The 16,477-nt window shown below is 41.6% G+C and overlaps 1 protein-coding gene across 4 annotated transcripts in view; it reads right to left on the reverse strand.

Annotated features, from left to right (window-relative positions):
- PSTPIP1 (proline-serine-threonine phosphatase interacting protein 1) overlaps positions 1–519 on the reverse strand; it is a 41,871-nt gene extending 41,352 nt beyond the window's left edge. For 3 of the 4 annotated variants that reach the window (XM_036281547.1, XM_036281548.1, XM_036281551.1), the window contains exon 1: positions 105–519. In XM_036281547.1, coding sequence (XP_036137440.1) covers positions 105–140 — 36 coding nt within the window. In that variant the 5' untranslated portion in view covers positions 141–519. The remainder of the gene's footprint in view (positions 1–104) is intronic. The other variant, XM_036281546.1, reaches the window with a different exon arrangement.
- Between the last annotated feature and the right edge of the window lie 15,958 nt (positions 520–16,477).

Below are 16,477 nucleotides of genomic sequence, written 5' to 3' on the forward strand. Positions count from 1 at the left end.
CTCTTGAAACCACATCCCCATCAACTGTCCTGGGAAAATTTCAGCCAATCTGCCCTCCCTGGGGCCCATTCCACTTGTTCAACTCCCTGACAATCTTCACTCACCCAAAAGGCATCTCTGAACTGAAGCTGGGGCATCATCCTCAGGCTGCCACGACAAACTTTTCTCTCCTCCCACAGACAGGGCTGAACGAGGTCCAAGAGCCAGGCACACTGTCAGAGTCCTGATTGCGCTGGCCCAGGCCTCCCAACTTGGCTGGTGCTGTCTGCAGTACCTCAGAAGGCACCCACAGCCAGAGACGAGCTGCCAGAGGGTAGAAAAGGGCTCAGTCTGTTTTGTTTGGGCTAGAATCAGCAGCAAAATGAGGAAGGAGCAGTGCTCAGTGATGGGAGGGCGGGTCCTAGTTTCCGGCCCGGCCTCTCACCAGCCCCATGGTGATGGAGGACTCAGTCCAGGCTGCAGGACTGAGCAGGGATGATAGCCCCAGGTGGGAGGCAGTGACCAGCAGGAGAGGCAGGCCACGGTGGGCAGGCAGCATGAGTCTGTGAAGAAAGGTTTGTGTCGCTGGAGGCAGGCATCAGGTCCCTTACAGACAGGAAGTAGAGCTGCTATGTTCCCCTATACAGCTCTGACTGCCACTTGCCACCCTGCTGCCCTCCTCCACTTGCCCCTTTCTGATGCCCTCACTGGGCCATTCTCAGAGGCCATAAACTTAGGGAGCCTGAAGCCACTGAGGGTGTGGGCAAGGAGGGGCCAGGAATCTGGGTGCTGTTGCTCACCACTCCAGCCTCATTTCAGACCAGGCACATAAATCCAGACTCTTCACCCCTTATGAGAAAACCATTTGGGAGGGGCTTCCTCAGGACTAGGACATTACTATCACTCATCAAACCCTGGACGCATGGTGTCCCAATCCACATCTTGCCTTCAAAAAGCTGAAGGCAGACATAGCTGTGTGCTGGGGGCTGTAGGGACACTGAGGTGGGGTGAGTGGGTAACTGGCCAAGGGAGAACAGCTTGATACTTTATGGACACTGACCTTCTTCCCACCCCCAGTCTCCAGATTAGACACTTTCTGGGACAGGAAGCCCCTCTAAAGATGAGTCTTCAGGCTAGAAGAAAGTAGTTGAACCAAGAGAGAGAGTGTTATAAAGGCACAGAGGTGGGAGTTTGAAAACCCAGATGGAGGCCCACTTTCTGTTTTGTCTGGACCCCACCCTTCAGTCGTTGAGGGATCTTATACTATGAGCTTCCATTTCCCCATCTGCCATTCTTAATCTTTGGAATGAAGAAAGTGTTGAAACCATCACTGGAGTTTCTGGTTCAGTTGGGCAGGTGCTGGGGCAACTTGAGAAGAGCTCTGGACTGGAACCCCAGACACAGACCCAAGTGAGCCATGGCCTGCCCACTAAGCAGAAGATGCAGGTGTGAGGGCCTGATCTCAGGGCCAGTTGCAAGTAGGGATGAGTCTGCTTGTCCACCCTCATGGAGCACCCTCATTGATTAGGTTAGAGATAGGGGACACCTAAGAGATCAGAGAGAATTGCAGAGCAGTGGGGATGTCCGTGTAGAGTCCTTCAGTTTGAGCTAATAAACATCTTCAGCATTGAAGGTACCGCAGTTGCTTGCAACTGAAGACAGCTGTGAAACCTGAGGAAAATAAAAGACCTACTAAGAAGGGTTTCCTGGTAGCTAACTGGGCTCAAATTTTAAAAAGCAGAGACCAGTAGCCATTTCTGCATGGGGGCCTCTCACCAAACTGCACTTCACAAAGAAGCCTCTGCACTAAATGGCACTTCATAGAGAAGCCTGTGCTGAACTGACTGTCTTACTGTACTGTTTCTGTCATCTGAGCCAGTCCTCATAAAGGAGTTCCAGGAATCCTATTGTAACCAATAGGACTGAGGCTTTGCCCATCCAATCAGAGCTGCACAGCTCTGACCAATCAGAGTGACTCTATTCTGACCAATCAGGACAGTGCCTTTGAGCCAATCAAACTGTGAGGATTTGGAGTCCTCATTTAAGCAGACAGACCAATCAGGGAACAGGGGTGGGGACTCTTGTCCATATAAGCCAGCTTCCCTCTGACTTGGAGCAAATTTTCCCTTTCTCCCAAAGATTCTGGTTCCCTTGCTGAGCCGAAACTCTGCATTTTCTCACCAGAGCAGAACTGCCTGGCTGAAAAAAGCCTGGTCCCAGGGCTGCCTCACAGCTGTGCTGTTTTCACAACTGTGCTTTTTTCACAGCCATGATTTATAACTGTTGCGCTGTTTGTGTTGAATGAAGTTTTCTTCTTCACTAAGCCCTGCCAGGTGGCTGGCTGTGAGAACTAATTTTGCATTATTCAATCCTTGGACCTACTCCTTCTTGAATTCTTCAAATACCATGCAGAACAGTATGGCAAATTGAAGAGTAATTAAAAAACTGTGTTTTGGGGGACTGGATTCTTCTCACCAGGGGGCTGGTGACAGGAGGAAGCCAAAGAGCATTTCCCTTTCCTGAGGGGTGCTCAAATAGCTCTGTCCTGCTCCTCCAGCTCCCTGATGCCCCATCAATCTATCCTCCCCCACATTCAGCCTGCCCCATGCGGGCCTCATCCATCTCTCATAAATATTACAACTTCTGGTCTCATCACCTCTGAACCACTGGAGAGATCCTTCTAGAACCATTCTGTGGGCCCCTCAAGGCAAAGATCTACCTCCTCTTTGAGCCCCAGTCCCTGCACAGTCTGGCAGGAGTTGGTGCCCACAATGTTTATGGTCCTGGTTGAGAGAAGGCTGTGGTGGTCATGGTGGTTGGCTCGCAGCATCCATAAGACCCCAATCAATGAGGGTGATATATAAGCATGTAACTAATTTCTGGCCAATGTGACACTAGGGGAGGTCTACTGGGAGGTTGGGGATTGGGGGAGGAGAAGAAGAGGGACTTTGGGGAAAATGGGACACAAGGAAAGGTACCCTTAATGGTGGATAGCATTATTGTTTTCGTTGTTTATTTGGCTCTCAAGGATGGATGAAGTGCTAGCCACCATTAAGGGTTTATTAATAGTTTAAGGGCCTGCACTATATTCTGGATTTCATTGGTTGCTCTCTTCCACCATGACTGGGGTCAATGCAAAATGAATATGTAGGGCCTCTTAATTAAAAAAAGGGAAAAAATGCTATTAAAGGAACTAAAATATAAAGACTTTCCTTTCCCAGTTCTCTCAACCTGACATGGTTCTTTATTTGCTATTTCATGTTACACTCCTCGGGCATGGGAATACTTTGGGGACAAAAGCACCTCACTTCTTGACTTGCTTCTGTGTGAAACCTACCAGCTGCTGAGTTTACCCTTCTGCCAGCCATCAGACTGCATTCCCCAGCTGGGGGCAGGGAAGTTAAGACAAGCATTGTTCTTTCCCATGGCGTATTGCAATCCCCATGGACATTGCATCTCTGCTGAGAGCAGCGGGTGACAGTGATTGTTAGGCAGGAGTTGAGAACACATTCAGGGGAGATGGGTAGGAGGCAGACCACACATGAGCTGAGGCTCCAAGTTCTTGATGCATGCTTCATTGTTCCATTAGACTTCACTTACAAAACAAATTTAAAGATAATATTAAGGATTTCAAGATGGTAACTGCCAGAGCATTAAGCCCTAAGCTCAGGGCCCTTCTGAGTGACAGAGCCCTGTGTAGTTGTGCATCCTTAAAGTCAACCCTGTTCACTATTGTCTTTTTTCCACACAACAGAGTGATATTTTCAGACCCAGATTTGATCATATACCTTGCTATGATTTCCCATTGTTTTCAGAACAGTGGCCTTTGTCCTTACATAGCTTATAAACTGTGTGTGATCTGGCCCCAGCCTACCTTTCAACCTCATTTCATAGAGAAAGAATCTGAAGCAGTAGCTTGGAGCCTTCTAGAGAGGGAAAAAGACAGCAGAGGAGCAGCTCAAAGCTCCTTGGTGATATCAGGAAGCCAGAAGGCCCTTATCATAAATTTCATTTAGAAAAAGCATTGCTACTGGTCCAAGGGACATTTGTTTTGTCCTTTTCATTGCTAATGTGCTGTCTTGATATCTGCCATTCTCTAGGCAGGCCACATGATACATGTATCTCCTTCCTGGAGGAGCAGGGTACATTGCCATGATGCTGGCTATGGCTCCATAACTGAATTGGAATGTTTCTGCACCTGAAAATTGTGGTTCACTGTTTTGGGGGGCAATACCTACAAGGTGGCCAGAGGCACATGTTTACTGAGCTGGGCTCCTACTCTCACCTCCACCTACCCTGCTCCAGAAGAAAACAAGCCCCACTGTAGTGTATTCATCCACAAGCATTTACTGAGCCTGTCTAGGCACACAGAAATGAACAAGGAAAACTTTCTGCCAAACTGCTGGGGGTGGCCATCCAGGAGGGGAAATGTGCTGTTGGCAGGAGAGCAATGGGTGCAAGGAGAGAGGCTCTGCTGAGTAACTGGGCCTGTGGAGGCCTCCCACAGGAGGAGAGCTGGGGCCTTATTAATGAGAAGGAACTAGCTGGTGAGACCAAGCAGGAAAGGAATTCCATCATAACCATAATAGGCTGCTGCGTCTCACTGCATCAGGCCATATGCTAAGTATTTCACATGTCTTAGGTCTCACTTAATCTAGCAGACAAGGAAACTGACACTCAGAGAGATCAATTAATTGTCAGAGTCCCATATTCCTAAATGGTGTCTTTCCTTCCTAGAGTGTAGGGCTGAAGGTGAAGGGCCAGGCTAGGGTCTGGGGTAGAAACACAAAAGTAGCGAGGGGTAAGAAAGGAAGTCCCCAGCTGAGGAAAAAGTGCAGAGGACAGGGGCCATGTGGGATGGGGGTAGGGCTACCACATGGTAAATCTAACACTGAAAGATATCCCAGCTCCTTGGTTGGGGCTGAGGGTGTGGCCCTCAGCACTCAGAATGTGACATAGATTCTGGTTTTCAGTTTAGCCTGGAAAAGGGGTTGCAAAAAATAAAGCTTCTTCACACTTACACAGCTCTTCTGAGTTGACAGGAGCTTTCAGATTCACTAACTTTCAGCCACAAGAGTATAATTCTGAGTTTCCAAGCACTGTCAGTATTTAAAAGCTAGGGTGCTGGTCAGGATCTTTGAAAGACATCAAAGAAGTGTAATGTGGCCAGTAGGCAGCCTGCAGAGTAACTGGAACATAGGCCCAGTGGATGTGGTGGAAGTGTTCCTTCAGTGAGGGCCAAGAAGTACCTTACCACCAACTCACAAGTCAGAGCACAGTGGCCTGCACTGATGAAAAGGCCTTCAGAGACCATCTATAGGAATCTGCCAGAGCCCTGTGGAACTTTGTAGAAAAATATAGGGCCAGGCCCGAACTTAGACCTACAAACTGAGTGGGAGCCAGGCAATGTGCATAGTTTTTAGGTTTCATAAGTGAGTCAGACACATACTCTTGCTGTTGCCTTACTGCTTCACTTTAGAGATGGGGAAACTGAAGGCCAGTGGGACAGAATTACTGACCTGACTGTAACAGAGAAAGCAGGATATAACCATCTCTCTACCACAACACCCTTTCTCCCCCATTCTCATCCTTTCAAACTGTTGTTTTTTGTTTTTCTATCATGGCAATGCCATATTTGGGGTGTGGTGAAGAAAGAAACTTTATTCAGTACAACCAGCTCCACAGTGATACAGCATAGCTAAGAAAACTGCACTGCTGTGTAATAGCTTGTTAGTGCTGCAGCACAGCTATGAAAACAGCATGGCCTTGGAACAGCTCAATTTGATGCAGCACAGCTGTGAAAACAGCACAGCTGTGAGGCTGTTTCAGGGCCAGGTCTCTCTTCAGTTAGGCAGCTCTGCTCTGCTCTGGTGAGACATCATTGGAGTTTCAGCTCATCTAGGGAGACAGTCTTCAGTGGAAAGGAAAAGTATGCTCCATAAGCCAGGAGGAGCTGGCATATATGGACAGGAGTCCCCACCCCTGGTCCCTGATTGGCCCATATTCATGTAAATGAAGACTCCAAATCTTCACAGTTTGATTGATCCAAAAGCACTGTCCTTACTGGTCAGAACAAGCCATTCTGATTGGTCAGAACGGCGCAGCTCTACTTGGATGGGAGAAGCCTCAGGCCTATTGGTTGAAATAGGATTCCAGGAACTCTTTTATGAGGACTGGCTCAGCAGAAACACAGTACAGTAAGGCAGGCAGTTCAGCACAGAAGCAGGCAGACTAGTGCAGGCTTCTTGGTGAAGTGCCTTTTATGGGAGAGGCTTCTGTGCAGAAATGGCTGCTGGGCCCTGTTTTTTAAAATTTGAGTCCCATTAGCTACAAGGAACCCTTTTTAGTTGGTATAATTTTTTCCTCTCAGGGTTTACATTTTCTCCCTTTCAATCAGACCCTGTTGAGAGAGGGAGTGTTGATGATCAATCAGGTCATTTTGTCCTGTGTCGGTGTCAGAGTGGCTTGGTTACCCACTCCAGTTCCATCCAGTCTCTCTGCGGAACTCCTATGGCCGGGCAGTAGCCAATGGAGCAACTAGAGCCATTTCCTTACAAGAGGTCTTTCAGGTATCTTCCAAACTAAAAATTCACAGTCTTTTATAAAAGCAGCTAAAACAATTTGGGAAAGGTTAAAGAACAACAAAGGCACTTAGTTCATGAGATAAATCATGGGTAATTGACAAAAACTATTTGGCTTCAGGAGAAAAGGTTACAACTGTGGAGAGGATACAATGGCTTGATAGATCATTACTCAAGTTTTTGTAGGAGGTTTTAAACATTTGGTTATCAATAGCTTGACAATGAAATATATTGAACAAATTATAATAATAAGCAAAACAGTTTGCGACCCAGACTTTAAAATAGCTCTAAATTCAGTTGGGAGCCAACTGAAAATGTCAGAAAATTTAAAACCTAACCAGCCATTGATGCTAGAAGCAAAACAGAAATACCCCTTAAGGTATCTGATAAGGTTAAGGATTTTGGTTGTTTCTAATTCCACCTGGGAAGAAGGATTTATCCAGGTATAGCAGAAGGTATTGGCTATGGCATAAATTCCTCCTTGTGCTATGAACACACAATCACAGGCATCTGTCAAGGACTACTCAGACTAAGGGGTCTAAAGATATTTTCTGGGCTTAAATGGCTCTGAGTGATTAAATTGATGGTTCTAGTTAGGTTTCACATTATTATATCTAATGGAGCAGTACCAAGGCCACCCCATGAAAACATAATTCTGAGAAAGCAATTACTCTCATCTCCTAAAAACCCGTTAGCAAGTCACATTCCACAGAAAGGCCACAAGAGTTACCTTTATAAACAGAGGGATCCTCTTCAGTGTAGTATTGATAAAGCCTTCTTTTTCCTGTGATGAGAACTTGGAGGGGTGGCTGCTGTTATTTTCGGGATAGTAAAAGAGGAAGCCAAGTGATCCAAAAGGCATTGTTTGATTAGCCTCTAGCTATCTACACAATCAAATGTCCAAGGCTGATTTACATATGTACAGACAGAAATATAACCAGTGAAGGAACAAAGGGTGCATGCAAGAGTCTACTTATTTATAGACTTATTATTAGGAAGGGAGGTGAGAAGACTTTCCAACCAGGGGTCAGTCTGGTTTGAACATCCCTCTAGAATACATTCCCAGTATGTTTGAGCATCATGGGTTGAACATTTCGGTTCTTTTTTAAAAAATTTAATTAATCTATATTAAAAAGATTCTTATGAATTATACATTTTCTGTAAGCAGTGTAAATGCTTTCCAAAACAGATGTTAGATGTTATCCATGTTTTACATAGAATGGTCAATTTTAGTATTTATCTACTTTATTTATTTCTTTTATAATTAATTAATTAATTAATTTTTGTTACAGATGTTTCTCCTTTAACCCCACTGATACCCCACCCACACACCCTGCCCGCCCTGTTGTCTGTGTCCATGGCTCATGAATACATGCATATAAGTTCTGTGGTTTATCTTCTACCCCACCCCCTCTTCTGGGGATTGTCAGTCTGTACCCCACGTCCACGTCTCTGAGACTATCCTGTTCCTCAGACTGTTATGTTCATGATATTCCACAAATAAGTCAGATCATATGATATTTGTCTGTCTCTGCTTGGCTTGTTTTGCTTAGGATAATACTCTCCAGGTCCCTCCATGTCGTCTAAAAGGATAAGAGATCTTTCTTTCTTACAGCTGCATAGTACTCCATTGTGTATATGTACCATGGCTTTTTTATCCATTCGTCTACTGATGGACACTTGGGCTGTTTCCAGATCTTAGCTATTGTAAATAGCATCGCTACGAACATGGGAGTACATATATTCTTTCTGATTGGTGTTTCAGGCTTCTTAGGTTATATTCCTAGAAGTGGGATCACTGGGTCAAATGGCAGTTCAATTTTTAATATTTTGAGGTAACACCATATTGATTTCCATAGTGGCTGCACCAGTCTGCATTCCCACCAGCAGTGCACTAGAGTCCCCTCTCTTCCGCACCCTCACCAACACTTGTTGTTAGATGATTTGTTGATGGCGGCTATTCTGACAGGAGTGAGGTGATACCTCATTGTTGTTTTAATTTGCATCTCTCTGATGATTAGTGATGTTGAGCATTTCTTCATATGTCTCTTAGCCATTTGTATGTCCTGTTTGGAGAGTTGTCTATTCAGTTCCTCTGCCCAATTTTTAATTGGGTTCTTTGTCTTTCTTTTGTTGAGTTGTATGAGCACTCTATATATATTGGAAATTAACCCCTTATCTGATGTATCATTGGCAATTATGCTCTCCCATACTGTGGGTTGCCTTTCCATTTTGGTGGTTGTTTCTTTTGCTGTGCAGAAGCTTTTGAATTTGATGTAGTCCCATGTGTTCATTTTTTTCCTTGTTTATGTTGCCTTAGATGATGTATCAGTGAAAATTCTGCTGCGTATGATGTCTGAAATTTTGTTGCCTACATTTCCTTCTAGGATTTTTATGGATTCATGAATCCCATTTAAGTCTTTTATCCATTTTGAGTTTATTCTTGTGTATGGTGTAAATTGGTGGTCTAGTTTCAGGTTTTTTTTGCATGTAGTTGTTTAATTTTCCCAACACCATTTATTAAAATGGCTGTTTTTACTCCATTGTCTGCTCTTGCCACCTTTCTCAAATATTAATTGAGCATATTGCCTTGGGTCCATTTCTGGGATCTCTGTTCTGTTTCACTGGTCTATATGTCCGTTCTTGTGCCAGTACCAGGCTGTTTTGATTACAGTGGCTTTGTAGTATAACCTGAAATCTGGTAATGAGATCCCTCCAACTTTGTTCTTCTTTTTCAAGATTGCTGTGGCTATTTGGGGTCTTTTTTGGTTCCATATGAACTTTTGGAGTATTTTTTCTAGTTCTGTGAAATATGTTGTTGGTATTTTGATGGGATTGCATTGAATCTATAGATTGCTTTGGGTAATATGGACATTTTAATGATGTTGATGCTTCCAATCCATAAACAAAGTATGTGCTTCCACTTTTTTTTATATCTTCATCTAATTCTTTTTTCAATGGCCTGTATTTTTATGTGAATAGGTCCTTTATTTCTTTGGTTAGCTTCATTCCCAGGTATCTTAATTTTTTTGCCATGATAGTAAATGGGATTGTTTCTTTAGTTTCTCTTTCTGTGAGTTCATCATTGGTGTATAAGAATGACGGTGATTTCTTGATGTTAATTTTGTACCTTGCTACTTGGCCAAATTTATTTATTAAGTCTGGTAAATTTTTGATGGAATCTTTGGGATTTTCTATGTATAGTATCACATCATCTGCAAATAATGACAGTTTCACTACCTCCTTTCCAATTTGGATCCCTTTTATTTTTTCTTTCTGTCTTATTCCAGTACTATGTTAAATAAGAGTGGCGAAAGTGCGCATTCTTGTCTTGTTCCTGTTCTTAAGAAAAATGATTTTAATTTTTGGGTATTGAGTGTGATGTTGGTTGTACGTCTTTCAAATATGGCCTTTATTGTGCTGAGATATGATCCCTCTATTCCCAGACTGCTGAGCATTTTGATAAGAAATGGGTGCTGGATTTTGTCAAATGCTTTTTCAGCATCTATATTTATTTATTTATTTATTTATTTATTTATTTATTTATTTATTTATTTTTCTGGGTTTTTTTTTGTTCAGGTAGAGTGGGAGGGAGAGAGAGGAACACAGAGAGAGAGAAACATCGATGTGAAAGGGACACATCGAGTGGCTGCCACCCGCACGACTGACCAGAGCCGGGGACAAACTGCAACCGAGGTACATGCCCTTAGCGGGAACCGAACCCGGGTCTCTTAGGACCGCAGGCCGACGCTCTAACTGCTGAGCCAAACCGGCCAGGGCTTCAGCATCTATTGATATGATCATATGATTTTTAACTTTCACTTTGTTTATGTGGTGTATCACATTTATTGATTTGCAAATATTGTACTATCCGGTATCCCTGGGATGAATCCCACTTGGTCATGGTGAATAATTTTTTAGATGTGTTGCTGGATTCAATTTGTTAGTATTTTGTTCAGGATTTTGGCATCTATGTTCATCAGGGATATTGGTCTATAGTTTTCTTTCTTTGTAGTGTCTTTTTCTGGTTTTGGATTTAGAATTATGCTAGCCTCATAAAACTAGGAAGGCTTCCTTCTTCTTGAATTTTTTGAAATACTTTGAAGAGAGTGGGTATTATTTCTTCTTGGAACGTTCGGTAAAATTACCTCGTGAAGCCGTCCAGGCCTGGGTTTTTGTTTCCTGGGAGAGTTTGATTACATCTTCAATTTCTTTGGTTGTTATTGGTCTGTTCAAGTTTTCTCTCTCTCCCTGGTTCAGTTTTGGGAGACTATGTGTTTCTTGAAATTTGTCCACTGTGCTTGGATTGTTGAATTTGTGGGCATATAATAGTTCATAATATCTGTTAAAAATCCTTTGTATTTTTGTGGTGTCAGTTATTATTTCCCCTCTTTCATTTCTAATTTTGTGTATTTGGGTTCTCTCTCTTTGTTTCTTGGTGAGTCTAGCTAAGGGTCTATCAATCTTGTTTATTTTTTCAAAGAAGCAGCTCTTTGTTTCATTGATCCTTTGAATTGTTTTTTTTTTTGGTCTCCATGTCATTTATTTCTGCTCTGTTCTTTACTATTTCCTCCCTTCTACTTGCTCTGGGTTTTCTTTCTGTTTGCTTTCTAGTTTTTAAGTTGTGAGGTTAGATAGTCTTTTAGAAATTTTTCTTGCTTTTTGAGGTAGGCCTGTAGTGCTATGAACTTCCCTCTCAGAACTGCTTTCACTGCATCCCATAGATTTTGTGTAATTGTGTGTTTATTTTCATTGGTTTCCAGAAAGTTTTTGATTTCTTTTTTTTGTTTGTTTTGTTTTTAAATTTTTTATTTATTTTTTGTTACAGATATTTTACCTTTTTTACCCCATTGGCACCCCCCTCCCCACCCTACCCTCACCCAGTCCCAGGCTTAGTTGTCCATGTCCATTGGTCATGCATACATGCATATAAGTTCTGCGGTTTACCTCTTCCCACCCCCTCTTCTGAGGGATGCCCTACTTCCATGTTTCTGGGTCTACTGTATTCCTCAGACTGTTATATTCATTATATTCTGTATATAAGTGAGATCATGTGGTATTTGTTTTTTTCTGCTTGGCTTATTTCACTTAGGATAATACTTTCCAGGTCCCTCCATGTCATCTCAAAGGATAAGAGATCTTTCATTCTAACAGCTGCATAGTACTCCATTGTGTATATGTACCACAGCTCTTTTATCCATTCATCTACTGATGGTCACTTGGGCTGTTTCCAGATCATAACTATTGTAAATAGTGCTGCTATGAACATGGGAGTACATATATTCTTCCTGATTGGTGTTTCAGGCTTCTTAGGGTATATTCCTAGAAGTGGGATCACTGGGTCAAATGGAAGTTCAATTTTTAATTTTTTGAGGTAACACCATAATGTTTTCCACAGCAGCTGCACCAGTCTGCATTCCCACCAGCAGTGTATTAGAGTCCCCTTTTCTCCACACCCTCGCCAACACTTGTTGTTTGATGATTTGTTGATGGCGGCCATTCTGACAGGTGTGAGGTGATACCTCATTGTTGTTGTTGTTTTTTTTTTATTTATTGATTAATTTTTGTTATAGATGATTCTCCTTTCTCCCCCCAGTGATCCCCCCTTCCCCTTCCCTCCCTGTCCCTTCCCCAGATTGTTGTCCATGTCCACTGTTCATGCATACATGCGTATAAGTTCTGTGGTTCATCCCTCTCCCACCTTCCCACTCCTTAGGGGATTGTCAGTCTGTACCCCGTTTCCGCGTCTCTGGGGCTACCCCATTCCTCAAACTGTTATGTTCATTATATTCCACAAATCAGTGAGATCATATTAAATTTGTCTTTCTCTGTTTGGCTCGTTTCACTTAGGATGATACTTTCCAGGTCCCTCAATGTAGTCTTAAAGGGTAAGAGATCTTTCTTTCTTACCACTGCGTAGTACTCCATTGTGTATATGTACCACAGCTTTTTGATCCATTTGTCTACTGATGGGCACTTGGACTGTTTCCAGATCTTAGCGATTGTAAATAATGCTGCTACAAAGATGGGGGTACATATATTCTTTCTGATTGGTGTTTTATGCTTCGTAGGGTATATTCCTAGAAGTGGGATCACTGGGTCAAATGGGAGATCAATTTTTAATTTTTTGAGGTGACACCATATTGTTTTCCATAGTGGCTGCACCAGTCTGCATTCCCACCAACAGTGCACTAGAGTCCCCTTTTCTCCACACCCTCGCCAACACTTGTTGTTTGATGATTTGTTGATGGCGGCCATTCTGACAGGTGTGAGGTGATACCTCATTGTTGTTTTGATTTGCATCTCTCTGATGATTAGTGATGTTGAACATTTCTTCATATGTCTCTTGGCCATTTGTATGTCCTGTTTGGAGAGGTGTTTATTCAGCTCCTCTGCCCATTTTTTAATTGGGTTCTTTGTCTTCCTTTTGTTGAGTTGTATGAGCACTCTATATGTATTGGAAATTAACACCTTATCTGATACATCATTGGCAATGATGTTCTCCCATTACAGTGGGTTGCCTTTCCATTTTGATAATTATTTCTTTTGCTGTGCAGAAGCTTTTGAATTTGATGTAGTCCCATGTGTTCATTTTTTCCTTTGTTTCTGTTGCCTTAGGTAATGTATCAGTGAAAATTCTGCTGCATATGATGTCTGAAATTTTGTTGCCTACATTTTCCTGTAGAATTTTTATGATTTCACGGGTCACATTTAAGTCTTCTATCCATTTTGAGTTTAATTTTGTGTATGGTGTAAGTTGATGGTCTTGTTTCATTTTTTTTGCATGTAGCTGTCCAATTTTCCCAACACCATTTATTAAAGAGGCTGTCTTTAGTCCACTGTATGCTCTTGCCACCTTTGTCAAATATTAATTGAGCGTAGTGCTTGGGGTCCATTTCTGGGTTTTCAGTTCTGTTCCACTGGCCTATATGCCTGTTCTTGTGCCAGTACCAGGCTGTTTTGGTTACAGTCGCTTTGTAGTATAACCTGATATCTGGTATTGTGATCCCACCTACTTTGTTCTTGTTTTTCAAGATTGCTTTGGCTATTTGGGGTGTTTTTTGGTTCCATATGAACTTTTGAAGTATTTGTTCTAGGTCTGTGACATAAGTCGTTGGTATTTTGGTGGGGATTGCATTGAATGTGTAGATTTCTTTGCTTAGTATGGACATTTTAATGGTGCTAATTCTTCCAATACAGGAGAAGGGTATATGCTCTCACTTTTTTATATCTTCCTCCACTTCTGATTTCACTCTCCTGTAGTTATCTGTGAAGAAGTCCTTTACTTCTTTGGTTAAGTTTATTCCTAGATATCTTAATTTTTTTGGCGCGATGGTAAATGGGATTGTTTTTTCAGTTTCTCCCTCTGTGAGTTCATCATTGGTGTACAAGAATGCCGTCGATTTCTTGACGTTAATTTTGTATCCTGCTACTTTGCCAAATTCATTTATTAAGTGTAGTAGATTTTTGATGGAGTCTTTAGGGTTTTCTACGTATAGTATCATGTCATCTGCAAATAATGACAGTTTCACTTCCTCCTTTCCAATATGGATCCCTTTTATTTTTTCTTTATGTCTGATGGCTGTGGCTAAGACTTCCGGTACAATGTTAAATAAGGGTGACTAAAGTGGACATCCCTGTCTTGTTCCTGTTCTTAATGGAAATGTTTTTAGTTTCTGTCCATTGAGGATGATGTTGGCTGTAGGTCTTTCATATATGGCCTTTATTATGTCGAGATATGATCCCTCTATTCCTACATTGCTGAGCGTTTTTATCAGAAATGCATGCTGGATTTTGTCGAATGCTTTTTCAGCATCTATTGATATGATCATGTGGTTTTTATTCTTCATTTTGTTTATGTGGTGTATCACATTTATTTATTTGCGAATATTGTACCAGCCTTGCATCCCTGGAATGAATCCCACTTGGTCATGGTGAATAATTTTTTTGATGTATTTCTGGATCCGATTTGCTAATATTTTGTTCAGGATTTTGGCGTCCATGTTCATCAGGGATATTGGCCTGTAGTTTTCTTTCCTCGTAGTGTCTTTTTCTGGTTTTGGAATTAGAATTATGGTGGCCTCATAGAACGTGTTTGGAAGACTTCCTTCTTCTTGAATTTTTAAAAATAGTTTGAGGAGAATGGGTGTTAGTTCTTCTTTGAATGTTCGGTAAAACTCCCCCGTGAAGCCATCTTGGCCTAGGCTTTTGTTTGCTGGGAGAGTCTTGATTACCTCTTCAATTTCCTTAGTTGTTATTGGTCTGTTCAAGTTTTCTATCTCTTCTAGATCTAGTTTTGGGAGTCTGTGTGTTTCTAGAAATTTGTCCATTTCTCTTAGATTTTCAAATTTGTTGCCATATAGTTGTTCATAGTAGTTGTTAACAATCTTTTGTATTTCCGTGGTGTTGGTTGTTACTTCTCCTCTTTCATTTCTGATTTTGTGTATTTGGGTTCTCTCTCTTTGTTTCTTGGTGTCTAGCTAAGGGTCCATCAATCTTGTTTATCTTTTCAAAAAATCATCTCTTTGTTTCATTGATCCTTTGAATTGTTTTTTTGGTCTCTATGTCATTTATTTCTGCTCTGATCTTTACTATTTCCTTCCTTCTACTTGCTCTGGGGTTTTGTTTTTGTTTGCTTTCTAATTCTTTAAGTTGTGAGGTTAGACATTCAATTAGAAATTTTTCTTGTTTTTTGAGGTAGGCCTGTAGTGCTATGAACTTCCCTCTCTGAACTGCTTTCGCTGCATCCCATAGATTTTGTGTTGTTGTGTCTTCATTTTCACTGGTTTCCAGGAAGTTTTTGATTTCTTCCTTGATCTCATCAGTGACCCATTCATTGTTTAATAACATGCTATTTAGCTTCCATGTGTTCAAATGTCTTTGTATGTTCTTGTTGCAATTGATTTCTAGTTTCATGCCATTGTGGTCTGAGAAGATGCTTGATATGATTTCAATCTTCTTGAACTGGTGGAGATTTAGTTTGTGTCCTATCATGTCGTCTATCTTTGAGAATGTCCCATGTGCACTTGAGAAGAGTGTGTATTCTGTAGTTTTGGGGTGTAATTCTTTGTAGATATCTATTAAATCCATTTGGTCTTGTGCTTCATTTAGAGTTTCCGTTTCCTTGCTAATTTTTTGCCTAGAGGATCTATCCAGTGTCGTCAACGGAGTGTTGAAGTCCCCTGCTATGATTGTATTGTTGTAGTTTTCTCCTTGGAAGTCCTCCAGAAGATTTTTAATATATGTTGGTGCTCCTATATTGGGTGCATATATGTTTATCAAGGTTATATCTTCCTGTTGGATAGATCCTTTCAATATTATATAGTGGCCGTCTTTGTCTCTAGTTATGGTCTTCATTCTGAAGTCTTTTTTATCAGACATGAGAATTGCTACCCCAGCTTTTTTTTTGCTTTCCATTTGCTTGGAAAATTTTTTTCCATCCCTTCACTTTCAACCTATGTGATTCTTTTGTTGTGAGGTGGGTCTCTTGTAAACAACATATAGATGAGTCATGCTTTCTTATCCAATCAGCTACTCTGTGTCTTTTTATGGGAGCATTCAGTCCATTTACATTTAAGGTGATTATTGATATGTACTTATTTATTGCCATTTTTGTTTAGTGTGGTTCTATTTTCCTTCCCATTTCTCCTGGTAATTACAGCAGTCCTTTTAACATTTCTTGCAGTGCTGGTTTGGTGCTAATGTATTCCCTTAGCCTTTTTTTGTCTGGGAAGCTCTTTATTTGACCTTCTATTTTGAATGATAGCCTTGCTGGGTAGAGTAGTCTTGGATTCAGATTCTTGTTTTTCATGACTTTGATTATTTTATGCCATTCCCTTCTGGCCTGTTTCTTGTGAGAAGTCAGCTGAGAGCATTATGAGGTTTCCTTTGTAGGTAACCTGTTGCTCATCTCTTGC

This window comes from Molossus molossus, unplaced genomic scaffold, assembly GCF_014108415.1.
Source record: "Molossus molossus isolate mMolMol1 unplaced genomic scaffold, mMolMol1.p scaffold_m16_p_38, whole genome shotgun sequence".
Taxonomy (NCBI): Eukaryota; Metazoa; Chordata; class Mammalia; order Chiroptera; family Molossidae; genus Molossus; species Molossus molossus.